This window comes from Temnothorax curvispinosus, unplaced genomic scaffold, assembly GCF_003070985.1.
Source record: "Temnothorax curvispinosus isolate PA1 unplaced genomic scaffold, ASM307098v1 QBEX01007522.1, whole genome shotgun sequence".
Taxonomy (NCBI): domain Eukaryota; kingdom Metazoa; phylum Arthropoda; class Insecta; order Hymenoptera; family Formicidae; genus Temnothorax; species Temnothorax curvispinosus.
In genome coordinates this window covers 25,156-39,493 of record NW_020217302.1, presented here as the reverse complement: position 1 = coordinate 39,493, position 14,338 = coordinate 25,156, and the positions used below count along the sequence as shown (strand labels likewise).

Sequence of the window (14,338 nt, the reverse complement as noted above, 5' to 3'; positions counted from 1 at the left end):
CAAAACTACACGATCTATTTTTTAACAGCATTAGCGATCTATTTCAAAATAATTTTGTTACTTTAATAATGAGACAAACAAGTTTATTAAAACAAGAGAATTACGTATTAATACTGTTATTGAATCAACAATACTATTTTTAATTAAATTACTGCCAGCTATTTCTATTAATATATTTTGTTTCCGTTTGTTTTTCTTGTTTTCGTCCATTAATTTTCTTTCCAAGAAGCCGTGAAATTTCTGTGACGGAAAACTAGTTCTCTTTGCAAACGCTTTACTTGATGTCGGGCAAATCTTTCCACAGCGTGGGATGAAATTTCCGTCGGGGTGTCGAAAACTTCTTCGACTGCTCCAGTACCGCGAGAAGAATGAACGTGACGTTGAGAGATTTCGCTACAGGACAGACGTATATCGGCACGAAGAGGCATCCTCGCAATTTGCCATTTTCCTCGCCTCCCTCGCAATCTCCTCGCGAGGGGGAAATCGAAATGGCACTTGTCAGAGAGAGGAGATGTTGACGCGAGAGGTAACGCGACCCTCGCGTCTCTCGAATTAGCTTATCTGAAGTGGGATCGGGGATAAGCGTCAGGGAGAGACACCAACCTGGCGCCGGTTACGTTGCCGCAGATAATCGGCTCCTCGTCCTCGTCGAACGCCCAATTGGATGAGTTCCAAGTCCACCTGTTGGCGACACGAAAATTCCGTTAGCGTTCCTGTGTCAGGTCCCGCAAGGCTCCGCGATCTCCGGAGATTTTAAAGCGAGAGAATTATATATCCTGCCGTCTTTCTACGTGCCGTCGCGCGGCAGTCAATTTATCAGATCAGTTTTCCTCAATTTGCTGCTGTCCAATACGGCGCGAACGAATCGAATCAGCTTCGAGTAAAATCCGATAAAAAAACGTGACAATGTAGAAGACAGATGTGTAGGATAGCGCGTTTACAACTGGTTACAAACATACATTTTTTTTACCAGAATATACACTGTAAATCACGATTATTTTATGACAGAATGCATAATTTCCACACGTTTCTCCTTTTATTCAGAAACCATATTATTAATTACTTTAAATTATTGATAACAGAGGTGAGCGTCGCGTCAGTATTAGTTTAATCAACACAGAGTAAGATTAATTTCTCGTTTTCATTTAACGCTGCATTTGGCTTTGGACCACCGCTTCAATTACCTAAATGATATGAAATGGGAATCGTGTGGCTGCATTCGCCGAGAATTAATACGGCGAGAATACGCGTATCATTTGCTTATATGGGCTTTCGCCTGCGGCCGCATTTCCCCCGTCATGACGAGCAGCAAGATCATCGTATCGTACAGCGATACCTATCCGCGACAGAAATACAACGCTACCGACCATTCAGTTTAATCGATGTGAAGCGGTATATCCGAGCGGAACAAATTGCCACGTAGTGCTTCACTGCCATTTGATACAGAGTTACAGATGCGATCGTTTCTTTAACAAAAAGTGAACTTGAACTATATTTCCATCCTTCATTATTAATATTATTAATATTTGCTTTAATTTGAACATAAAAAATTATATAAATTTACCGCTAGAGCAAGTTTTGCAAAATTTAAATTTAACCCCTGAGGGAAATCTTATTCGAGATAAGTTTTAAACATTTCGCAGAAATCTAAATCAGAAATCGAAAGCTGTTGTTTCTGCCATCAGCCAATATTTTATAACTCGAATTTATATAATATCATAATAATTTATGATATATAATTTACAATAATTCTTATTGCATGCGAGTCGTAGGGTTCTCTTCTTATGGAATCGAGTTCATAAATAATGCAACGTTCCCATTTTTTGCAAATATCCGCACTTTTTTCCACCTCGAGCCGCGCGCATAAATCCTCGCATAAATCACCCCCCGTGTACTTGACTCTCGTAGAAAAAGAGCGGTGCTTTTCGAGAGTGCCTCTTAGTTTTAATGCGGTGCATCGCGTAACGGGCGCATCCGTGCGTCTCCCCGAAGAGCGTCACGTCACGCGTCACGATCCGACGGAACGTGCACCGAACGCGGATCGATGCTGTCGGGGCTCGGGAAGCGCGGACAATGAGATCCGCCGACGGATAGCTTCCTAAGCACGCGGCGAGCGGCCCGTTTGGCATCGCGACCGGAAACCTGATAACGATGCTCGTAAACGCGCGCCGCACCGCGCTCGCGCCGAGGATGCGGAAACGAATAATGCTCGTTGGGACGCGGTGCACCACACACCGGCCGCGAGTGACGGATTACGACACGAACATATTCCCCCGACATGTGCTTTGTTTTCGTATTTATCGTTCTGATCTATCTGGCCTAATCAAAACTTGCTCTTTCTTTCGACTACTTTTCGAAATGTAACAATACAAAATACTCAAGACAGCTTTGATATGTCACGGATTTGCACGATATTTTATTCACACTAATTTCATGTTGTTTTATCGATTTATAAAAGAAATTGAATGATAGCTACTTGTTAGGACAGCACCAGAGCCACCAGGGAAATTATTTCTCGCGGCGCAAGTAGTTATGGTCGACGAAGCAGTCAGCCGCGCAGAGTGTGCCCGAGCGCAGGGTGTTTTCACAAGAATATATCTTATTTCGGTTAGCAACAATAATTGCTCAGAGGCAAAACACTCTCTGTGTGTATTTGTTAAGAGATTGAGCATGCATTTGCTACAGGGGTTTACTAAACTCCTCGTTAATTCCGTTGGTCTTAGGCCACCAGACTGTTTGGATTTACCACTACGCTTGCGGAAACCGTGTCGTTGATTATGGTCGGACTACAGCGACGATTAAGCGCTGCTTTAAACAATCCTGCACGATTTACATATCTACGACGATGCACAGGACGTTCATCTTGATTACTCGTAATGATCCTTTGTTGTCCTCGTGTTTAAGCGTACATTTCCTCCTTCACGATCTGTTTTACGATACGAATAAGTGTCTTAATGTATCATTTATCAATTAGTTTCGTATTGGACATCACCAAATCGTGATTTATTATGAATCGTTAACAATTTTGCGATGAGAAAGATCGTAATAAATGTATACTACTTTTTCGTTAAAGTCGATACAATTTTTGTGTAGGATAATATTTTAATTAAGAAGCACGTTTGTATTTGAAAATACGCAAAAATAACGCGAGAGTCTCTGCATTGGAATATCAAACAGTTTCAGCTACGTTATGTAATATATCTCTCTAGCAAAAATTTTGCGGAATCATATTTTCAACTACCGGTTTAATATAATACTTCGCAGTTCTCCTATATACAATTCTCTGTGATTTAGAGAAATGTCAAAAATATCCAAAAGTAATTATTTTTCGAGTTTAAATTATCTGCAACTATTTCGGTTTCACGATAAAATTCCTCGAAGTATGAACAAAAAAACAGTGCTAATATGAAATCCAATATTTTGTTAAATAACTAAATATCATACTTAATTCATGAAAATGAAAACTTTATAAACATTTTATATAGAATCAATATTACCTAATGTTTAAAATTTGCTTAATATAATTCGAATATATTTAAACGAATGAGAACATTTATCAATTTCGGAGAAAAATTCGGAATTAATTAAAATCTGATCTTACGCAAGCGTAATAATAAAAATAACTTACTCCCTCCAGTCGATTTGTGTGGCATTCGGCTCTTGATGCTTCACACACTTATTCCTAAGTTCGCCCATATAAACTTGCAAGGCGAACAGTGCAAAAACCATCAGACAGAAAATTGTCAGCGTCATTACTTCGGCAAGTTGCTTGAAGCTGTGTAACAGCGCGTTGATGATAGTTTTTAGACCTGCAACATACATCACAACTCACGTAATTTTCTTTAATATCATAAATGTACATGCTTGTGTGTAGATTATTTTAATAGAATTCTTCTTAACAGCTAGCGATGACTTCGACCAAATTCTGATTAACTTAATCAGCAATTAGCTTATCAAATACTTTTGTTAACATGGATAGAATTATAAATTTCTTGTTGTTTATTACATGGCAAAAAGATTAGATTAAGAACAACGCATTATGTAGTTAGAAATTTTGCTTTAAGCAATTCTGCCGGTTGAACTAATCGCCGATGGAGTTGATCGAAGTTCGATCGAACCCGACCTAAGTGGCCTAAGTTACTTAATATTAATAGTTAAAAGTTTTCGCGCGCGGCAAGTAATATTCTAACATTTTCTAATTTATTAAACAATTTAATCTTCGTGCGTGTCTTAGATTATTAACGTTCGCCGTTAGTCTCGCAAAGTCGCAGCCGATTTTTCCGAGCAGCTTTACTTGAGAGACATCCTATTGACCTACTGCCGAAGATGCGTCATTCATTCTAGCGTATCGTTAGCGGGGCATTCATTTCATCGATCTTTAAGAATCTCGCGAAGCACGAGTAAGCTATCCCGCGGCCTTCGATTGTTCTCAAAAACGCCGTGCTATAGAAATGCACTACGATCTCTTATCTTATCAGGTCGTATGCGCTCGACCCGTATAACTTAGACGATTTTTCGAGATTACCAAAGAGAATCTTAGGGGGATCGAAGATCCTTAATTTGCAGCGTTAATCATGCATATTCGCGAATATTAAAAGTTTCTCATCTAATTTGTTTTTACCAAGGTTTTTACTCCGATATTGGAACGCACTGGGCAAAAGGCTTTTTCCAGTCGAATCAATAAATCATGTTCGGTATGAATAGCCGTGTACATTCGCGCACTTTTTCGATTTGCACACGCGGCATTTGAAATCGATATCAGACGGACCGTCAAGATAAATCACGGTCCCTTTCATCGGACGTACGATAGATGCGAAACGGAACGGTTTCGATAATATCAGGAATAATCTCCGTGGCGGTCCATGCGGGATCACCAAGAGACGACATTCACCGCATTCGAGTTTCCTGCGAACTTCGGTCAAAGTTCGCCGTTCTCTGTATACACCCAGGTCAACCCGTCATCTCTTCACCGTGGAGACTTAAATCCGCTTCCGCCATTCTGGGGCCGCAGACGCTTTGTGTTTTTCGTTCGAGTAGCCAGAGACGGACTGCCGCTTTATGATCTCCCATTATACCTTTTGATCTCTGTAATTTGGAGACCGAGAATTGCCTTAGCCATCCGTTTCCTTGCCTTCCGTCCTCTCGCTTTGTTATTTCGCGCTGAAGTTTCGACGTACTCGGTCTAAAGCCGCTCGGCGTATGTTGTGCCATTATTATCGTTTCGCCGTGCGCGTCTTGCCAGATAATTTTCATCCATCACTTTTATTTCCCGTGAATAAATATAGAACGGCCGGTATCTAAACGCACGATTTTTGTAAATCGTACGACGATCTCGATAACAAGCTGGAAGAATTAAGAAAAAAAAATAAACAAAAAGTTTAATTAAATGGAATTGTAGAGAAATGTTCGACGCATATTCAAGAAATTATAATAAGTTAAAGTAAACCTGAAGTTTAACTTGAGTTTATAAGGTACTTGGTATCTTGACTTGAAAAGCGACTTGAAAAGCGACACAAAAGTGCAGATGATAATGCAACATTGTCGTAAATATGCAAACTACCTTCGCACGTTTATGATAATGTGGCATTATCATTCGAGAGATTTTCAGCGATCCCAGACACCAAACATTTTCGGGTAATTTTCAATTCTAATAATATTGTTCTCGGGAAAATTCGGAATAATGATAAATAACCTTTCTTCATAAATTTGATCGTACCCATAAATTCCTCGGGTCGGTAAATCAAAGATAAAAATCGGATCGCACTTTGCTCTCGTTTTGTACGCATCACCGTAAACTGCCTATCGACGATTCCATATCGCAAATGTCAAATCCATCGTTGCCCATTGCGAACATACTTGGCCGTGACACATAACCGATCAAGGATCGCAAATCTTTCTCTCTCTCGATTCGAGCGCGATGTAGCCACGTGACGCGAAAGCTCGGCAATTCCCTTTAACACACTGTCGCAAATTTACAAACGTGCAGTCCCACCAAGTGGATCTTCGGTGCTGGATATTGCGAGAGGTTGCAGGGAAAACGATTATGCGATAAATGCGAGCGATTCGCGAACGGAACCGACGTCCCGCTAAACGTTCTCATGCATATATTAATACGCAATCATACGCGACCGCAAAAAATAGACGTACGTGCCGCGAACGTTTAGTTATGTATGCGGAACATTGCGTTGAATTCTGATGTGGAATATTGTAATTTCGATCAAGCCATTAATGCACGATATTGTAAAGATAATAATAATAATAATAATGGGTGTCAAAAAAGATACGTATAAATATCTGAATAATAAACGCAAGCCCGCAACTGTATTACGAATTCTGCCGCGATACGTCACTCGGTTTCTGTCATGCGAATAGATTAACGCGATAAATCACGCTGCATTACGCTGGCACGCAAAAGCAAGCGATTTTTAGCTATTCGGAGCAATTGTTTATGCTCATTTCAGCGAAAGGTACATAAATGCGGGCTTGATTTAAAGCCAGAATTAATACAAGAAGCGGTCAGTTTATCCGCAGCTAATTAATACGTGTCTACTGTTATTGATCGCGCGCATTTAATCGCTGCAGCGTAAACCGGTGCTTAATATTTTGTCAACTATAATCATCAATACACATCGATATATACACTCGCGTTCAGTTGTTTCATTCGCGATATTTGTAAATATTTTAACTCACAATCAAAGAGAAAAGAAATATATATAATCGCTGTATTATGTTTAATTGCGTAAAGTAATCGCCTCGCAAAAATTGTGTACTAAAGCTAAATTTCTCAATTTAACTGTTTCGATGTTTTCTTCTCATTAAGTTTTCAAAAGATTGAACTAGAGATCGTCGTTGCAACTTTTTAATATAGAGGAACTCTGTTCAGCACTCCCGTTCTCGGTCGAATCAAACGCGGCGAAAAATACGTGCCACAGATTCGCTATATTACCTGGCATAATGGATACAGTCTTAAGTGCTCTCAACACCCTGAACGTCCTGAGACCGGCCAGATTCCCGACTTCCATCCCGATAGTGGCGTATCCGCTGGTAATCACCACGAAGTCCAACCAATTCCAGGGATTCCGTAGATAAGTGTACTTGTTCAGTATAAATCCCTTCGCGATTGATTTTATCACCATTTCCGCCGTGTATATAAGTAGGAAGATATATCTGTAACATCGGAGAAACATCGGACATCAGATCAACTATCCGCTGCCGTTCGTTATCGGGACATGTTTACGGGGAAGTCAAAATGTTATATAGAACATGTCCGAACTACCGCAGTTTCCTGTAACCAGCTTCGACAAATTTATTCCATGACGAAGTTGGAATTTAACTGTAAGTCATCTTTCCCTACAGTTTTATGATTTTTAAGAAATGTAAGGCATCTTATTTAGATTATCTCAAACTTTGTTCTGCATATGAAAACTGTTATATTATGAAAAATAATGAAACTTAACTACTTAGATAATATTTAGTGAAAAGTTTGATTTTCTATTACGAGCATCGTATAAAAAATACAATAACAAATCTAACAACTTCTTTTTCTTTACATTAAATTTAAATATATTCTAGGTCTCTTATAAATAGAGATTAATTAATACAGAATAAATAAAGTACATATTAATTACAATTAATAGATATATACTTTTTTTATTCTGTATTAATCAAAATAACACCCGCGTAATAATATTTTTGTGCGTAATTTTATAAGCACGTAAACTAAACTTTACATTTCAAATTGAGATTAGATGCAGATCTATAGACTTACATTCGTATAAATCATCTTGTTCTATAAACACCTGTACCGAATCAATCATCTCAAGCAGTATTACAAACACAGATTTGCTAGCAATCAATTTAACTTTCTCAACAATACAAATACATCATGCTTATGGAATAGCCGTCTCATGAAAAATCTTTATATCGTTTTACGTTGTCCTATACACGTTGAAACATTACGTAAACCGTTACGGAACAGCCAAGGGCGATAGAAATTCTGGTCGCATTTCTGGAAACATTAGAGCCACTTATTTGCAATTTACGAAAATTTTGTCTATATATTATTTTCGACGAAATCGACGACGTCGCGAATTTTCCTCCACGAACCTTTTCCCTCGGCTTCGACTCTCGCCGGTGCCGTGCACAGCGGCACTGAATTTCGACCCAATTCGACGACACCGGCGAGAGAGCGGTCTTTAAAGCTTCCATCCGCGTCTCGGACGTCGCGCCCTGCGGCATTCTCCGCGCGGAGATGCATTGGCGCTGCACCACATCCGTTGCATCCCCCGGACCCACATTCCGCGCCGAGGGTATACGGAATAACCAGCGGCGCGTCCGCCTTTGTTTCCGCTTTTGTGCGGCGTGATGAGGTGCTCTCCTCGATCGCATAGCGACGCGAATGTTCCTAATGAACATTTTGCGCGATTCCAGCGTGGGATCGACACGAGCGTGGGATCATCGAAATTGCGTTCAAATTATAGAAAATAGCATGAAAAGCATCGAAATATCGATGCTCTGTCGTGGGTGTCGAGTACCTTAGCATCACAATATTAATTAATTATGCTTAGGCACATCAGTTATATTTATTTTATTCTACAGAGATAGCTTATATAGAGATAACTTAAATAAAGCGACGATTTTAAGCAGAGCTTCCCCTTCAGCTCCCTGCTTGAGAGTTATTAATAAAGTTATTAATAAAAAATTAATATTTTCCAATAGATGCTAAACTGTGTGCGTCTATGAAACGTCTATAAGTTCCTCATTATATTAAGCGAGTTAGGCCAATTAACTTCCCGAAAGGAACTCTGAAGAGATCGCTTATTCACCATCCTGAAAGCCTCGTTAATCTGGCACGCCTTCGCTCAGACCGCAGTTGCGGAAAATTACCGCGAGACATATTCGGCGGAAGCACGTTAAACGAATTGCTATCCGCAGTCGGCGAGAACTGTCGCGAGTTACTCGCTGGAGGATACTTAGCTTAAGAGGATTACATGCTAAGCGAACACATATGAAATGAACGCCAGTTGTGCATGTTTAAAGAGAACGCGTCAGGCCTGTCTTTAACTCCCAGAATGCCGCACGGATTTCGATTAACTGACAAAAGCCTAACTAAAGCTTAACGCAAGTCTAGTCTAACAGGGCGTGCACAATGTGCTAAATGACTATAGATAAATTTCAAGATGAATTTCAAGATAGTGGGGCAAGGCAAACGAATTGTGCTTTTTGTAACGGAATCACTCAATAAAAGTAAATCTCAATAAAAGATACTTGTTTATTAAAGAAATAAAACAGATATTTCTTCAAATATTTAAAGAAATTGTAAAAATATTTAGAGAATTACCTATAAAGAAAATATTGGTGTATGAGAGAAGAGAAAAAAGGAAGGTATCGACTCCATTAAATCAGTTTTATAGTTCAGAGACTGCGATAAAACAATGTCTGAAGATATTAACTCCACTAAACGTTTATAATGCGGATATTAAAAAGTTTTTATGGGTTTATACTTTACGATCTGACGTCTGCCCAAAGAAATCAACGCGTCAGAAAGATTTGATCTCGACTATAATAAAACAACTCTAGTATAATTTCTTTTAATAGTTATGCACCATTTCGGAAGAATAGCTTATTAAATCACTTTAATGGTGATTTATTCCGATCATTTTTAATTTTTTTTGCTTCGCGTGATAACGTGAGCCACGCAGTTTTATTATATTTTGTACTCTCTGGAATTGAACAAAAATAATAGCATTAAAAACAGAATAAAATAGGCGAGATTATTAGTGATTGACTTGTGGTAAACAGATCGATCACAAAATTCGAAAACAAGAGATAACTGCGTGCTCGAGTTAATTAGAAATTTGCTCTTCCAATCGTTATTATATAACTGTGATAAAAAATATTAAGTAGAAAAAGTGTACAAATAATAACCAATATTCGATAAAATTCGCGAGCACTATAGCCGAAACATATCGAATTGAGAATTTGGCAACTTTGATTGATTCTGAAAGCGAGCGGCTTCCAAAATGCGATGAAAAAAATGCGAATGAAAAAAATGTAATCGTGTCTTTGCACCGAAAGCGGAGTGCTCGGAATTAGATTTTTGATTAGCAAACAATTTTATAGCTTTCCGGATTTTTTAAAATCTCGAGAACAAAGCTGCAGTAGCTGTCAAAATCGTAAGAAAACATGCATATTTACGTTCGTGTGCTTTCTGAGAAAGTATTTTACGTAACGCGACCGCTGGTAATTACTTGCCTTTGTTTCTGAATTGTCTTTAGAACGTTCTAATGCACATTTATCATATCTTTGCACATTTATATGAGTGAATAAAGGAACAAGAGAACAAAGAAAACAATATTACGACTGCAGTATTAATAAAGAATGCCTTTCTCGCGAAATGACAATATCAGACTCTTATTATTCCGCAGATATTACTTGTAGACATGATTAATTAGCAAATTAATTCGAATGCGGAGTTACCTTATATTTTAAAATATAAAATGATTAAATAGATTTTGTGCCCAATACTTAAAGACAAATTTTTCTTAACAAAATCGCGAAATATTAAAGGCTTTAATCTTCAATTGGTTTTACAAGCACCTGGAAATAAAAAATTTTTTCTTTACAACTTTCTTTACCGAATTTTCAAGGCGGATTTTGCTATACTAAATTTTTAATAATATATAGCCTTGTATAAATTATGCGATACATTAATGTTTTATGATTTTATTTATTAAATATTTAATGATGATATTATGATGTATATTGATAATAATTATTAATAACCAAAATATTTAATATTAAAAATTGAGAAATAAAACGAAAAATGTAGGTCTAATTAAATTTTTGCTAAGAAACAATTGATTCGAAATTAGTTAATGCGTTACTGAATTTTTAAATTCTGTGTTTAAATATTTTATAATGACTATAAATAGCACTGCGACCGTTATTTTTAAAGAAGTACGATTGTTTTATTTTATAACGGCAACACAAGTAAGCACAGTTTAAATTATTGACGATCGACTAGTCGCTGCTACTGCATAAGCATGAGGCACCAGTCTATACTTACTCGGCTTCCTCGACGGTTTCGGTCATGGCCAGGAAGACGCAGTTAAGAAGGATAGTAGCCATGACCACGTAATCGAAGTACTGATTCGTACTTAGGAAGATACAGCACCGCCGAATAGGATTCCACGGGGAGAATATGAACCAACTGTTGGTCGCCGTAAATCTATGAATATAGTTCTTGCGGAACCTCTTGGATACCACGCAGAACGTCTGAAACACAAGAATAAACGAGCTCTTATTGTCTTATTGCCGATGAATTTCCGAGTCTGAATGCGGGTCGGGATGGAAGGAGATTTAAAATAGATTACCGCGATATCCTGATTCTCAGACAGCATACGTGATATCATGTACACATGCAGATATTGTTACAGATTACAAATTATAAACATTTCGCTCTGTTGCATAATCTTGTTATTGTTATAATCATTTTCGTTGCGCTAATCCGCCAAGAAAATTTTCAAGATAATTTTCAATTCAGGTATTGTTGAATACCTTCGTAATATCGTCACACAAAACAGATTTTACAACTCGAATTTGTACTATAATTAAAGCAACATTTAGAGAGATTTTCTCCACTTTACTGAAATAGATTTCTTTGGTAAAAGTTCAACAATTCTTCTCCATTCTTAATAAAGATTCCCGACTCGTCAACGTCCTTATTCAAGAGATTAATTTATCTGATTTATCAGGTCGTTAATTTACTAGAATACATACGTTTTACGCATGTATTCTCTTATTTCAAATTAAACTTCACTTGTTAAATAAAAATTTTAGAAATTTTACTTGCCGGAATTTCTGCAGTGCTCAATAACTCTGCGATTAGATTTTAATCCGTCAAAAAGAAGATTTTACATTCATGTAAAAAATATTGATATATTTTGTGATTGATGATTATTTTTTTCGATACACCCTCTATTTAAATACCACTACCCTGATTTCAGTTCGAAAATAAAATAGGGAGATGTACAAGTAAATTTTTTAAGCAATCTGGAGCTGTCTAGTAAACTGTCTTTAAAATTAATTGAAACTAATTATAAATTCTATTATGAAAAGGAGAATTTACATTTTTTATCCATATTTGACGAATTGTAACACAACGTTTCACCTCATTCGTTGAATGTAATGTTTAAGCAACGTGCTAAAACAGCGCAGACTCCAAAAGCGGCAGTAGGTCAACGCGTAATTATTAATAAGTCGCTTCAGCATTCAGATAACCGTCGGCGAGGTACCAATCCAGTGGATGGCCCGCGTGATGGTTTTAAAGCCGGCGCGGGCGGAAAGATTATTTTCTGTCCGATTATATTTCCCGTACAAAACCTGATTTGTTAATCATTTCCTCGATAAAATATCGATCTTGGTACGTTTCTGCGTCGATATGTTTCTATTTCGGCACGAAATAAACAAATTTATCAAACAAATCTTTTTTATCTCAATCATATCTCGATGTATCATCGACTTTTAAGCTATTTCATAAATTAAAATACCGGTTTTATATTTCTAGCTTTGTGGTATAACAACTGTCAGTTATATTTCCATCACAAATTTTCGACAGAGCGAAGCTAAGTCGTTCGTGTCAACTTATCGTGTTTATTATTTCCAATGCTCCTTCGCGAACTCTCACAATTGGAATCTCTCGTTAGTCATTATAGAGTCATGTTAGCTAGTTCGAGTAAATCAAGGTACACGAAACATTAGTATTAAAATGTGGGACCAAAATATATAGGATTACTTTTAACGATATCTTATATAATTTATGCTGTTAATATACTTCTATGTTGATACATTTTTATATCTCGCCACGAAATAAGCAAATTCATTAAACAAATATCTTTATCTTAATTATATTCCAATGTACACTCGATTTTTAATCTATTCACAATAAAATATCTGCTTTATATTTTTAATCGCAAACATTGCTCGTGTAACAAACGTTAGTTGTATTTCCACCACAAATCTGTTTCGAATTCATGAAGGACAATTATATTCGTGTTGATTTGTATAAAGGCCCGGACACATAGAAAAACTTAAGCAGTAAGACGTAAGCAGTAAGGAAATCAACACGGTTTTGATTTGTTACCGCTTATACGTTATGTCTTAAGTTCTTGATGTGATTGGCTGATTTGCTTACTGCTTAAGTCTTACTGCTGATGTTTTTCTATGTGCCCGGGCCTTTATAACCTTCCTCTTCATAACATTCCTCTTTGCGAGCTCTCTCAATGTCTCGATGCTTTTAGACGTTTGCAAGTCGTATCAGTAGCACGAAAAGTTCGGGTAAATTCAAGGTACAGGAAATAGTGATATTAAAATGTGTAAAATTATAGATCTTCTTATGGTGTTCTTTATAATTATAATTGTGTTACTATTTAATGATGTTTTAGCAAAAGTTTTTGTCGAGTTACTTATGTCATCATATAATCATTTATTCGTGTTTATTTCCTTGAATGTAGCGATACTGTTCTTGATACTGATACTATATATATGTAATTTTCGTTTATTGTGTTTTTATTTATTCAGCATGTATATTGAGCAACGTGATCAAAATAATTAAAAACAAGTTAGAAAAATGCAATAAAGATCGATGCAGTCATTTCCATTTCGTTCTTAATCGCTAAACAAATTCGTGTATTTCCACTCGAGATAAATAAAACATATAACACATCGCGTCGTGAGTGCAAGGGTACGCGATATACTTGATGAAAGTTGATGGACCACAACTGAATGTTGTGAGAGATGCTGCAATGGATGCATCGTTACTATCAATGGATTTCGGAAAGCATCAAGAAACTTATCAGAGCGTAACAGTTAGTATAAATTTCAAGTTATTTATGATGCATTTGATAATACATGTGTAATATTTACGGAGTTAATAAAATGTGCGTTGTGAGAAGAAAAGAATAGTACAATTATTAGATCATTAAATTTTCGATTAAATAACTTATCGCATAAAGGAGAGTTGCTAAAATCACAGACTACTTAAGATATTTTATGTCATATCTCTCATTTGATACTAATTTGAAAATTAATATTTAAAGCTATAGTTCGATGTTTAAGACACCCCAGTTAGTCAACTTTTTGCCAGAACAAATTAATTGGTTATATAAGTCATTCATGACATAGTGTAAAAGATACAATTTTAAACAATTCGTCTCTAAATTATATTTATCGGCTCTTTAAAATGTAGCTCCTTTAAGAATAGTAAATTTGCGAATAAAAATAATAAAAAATATGGTTGAGAAAGTTTATACTATACATTGATAGATCAAAAAATATC

At 36.8% G+C, this 14,338-nt stretch overlaps 1 protein-coding gene across 1 annotated transcript in view; it reads right to left on the bottom strand.

Annotated features, from left to right (window-relative positions):
- LOC112457128 (sodium channel protein 60E-like) overlaps positions 1-11,280 on the bottom strand; it is a 33,819-nt gene extending 22,539 nt beyond the window's left edge. Inside the window, exons 1-4 of the mRNA XM_025020022.1 lie at positions 11,069-11,280; positions 6,947-7,167; positions 3,629-3,809; positions 604-681 (exon numbers count right to left, since the gene is read on the bottom strand). Of these exons, the coding sequence (XP_024875790.1) occupies positions 604-681; positions 3,629-3,809; positions 6,947-7,167; positions 11,069-11,130 (542 nt within the window). The 5' untranslated portion in view covers positions 11,131-11,280. The remainder of the gene's footprint in view (positions 1-603; positions 682-3,628; positions 3,810-6,946; positions 7,168-11,068) is intronic.
- Positions 11,281-14,338: the final 3,058 nt, after the last annotated feature.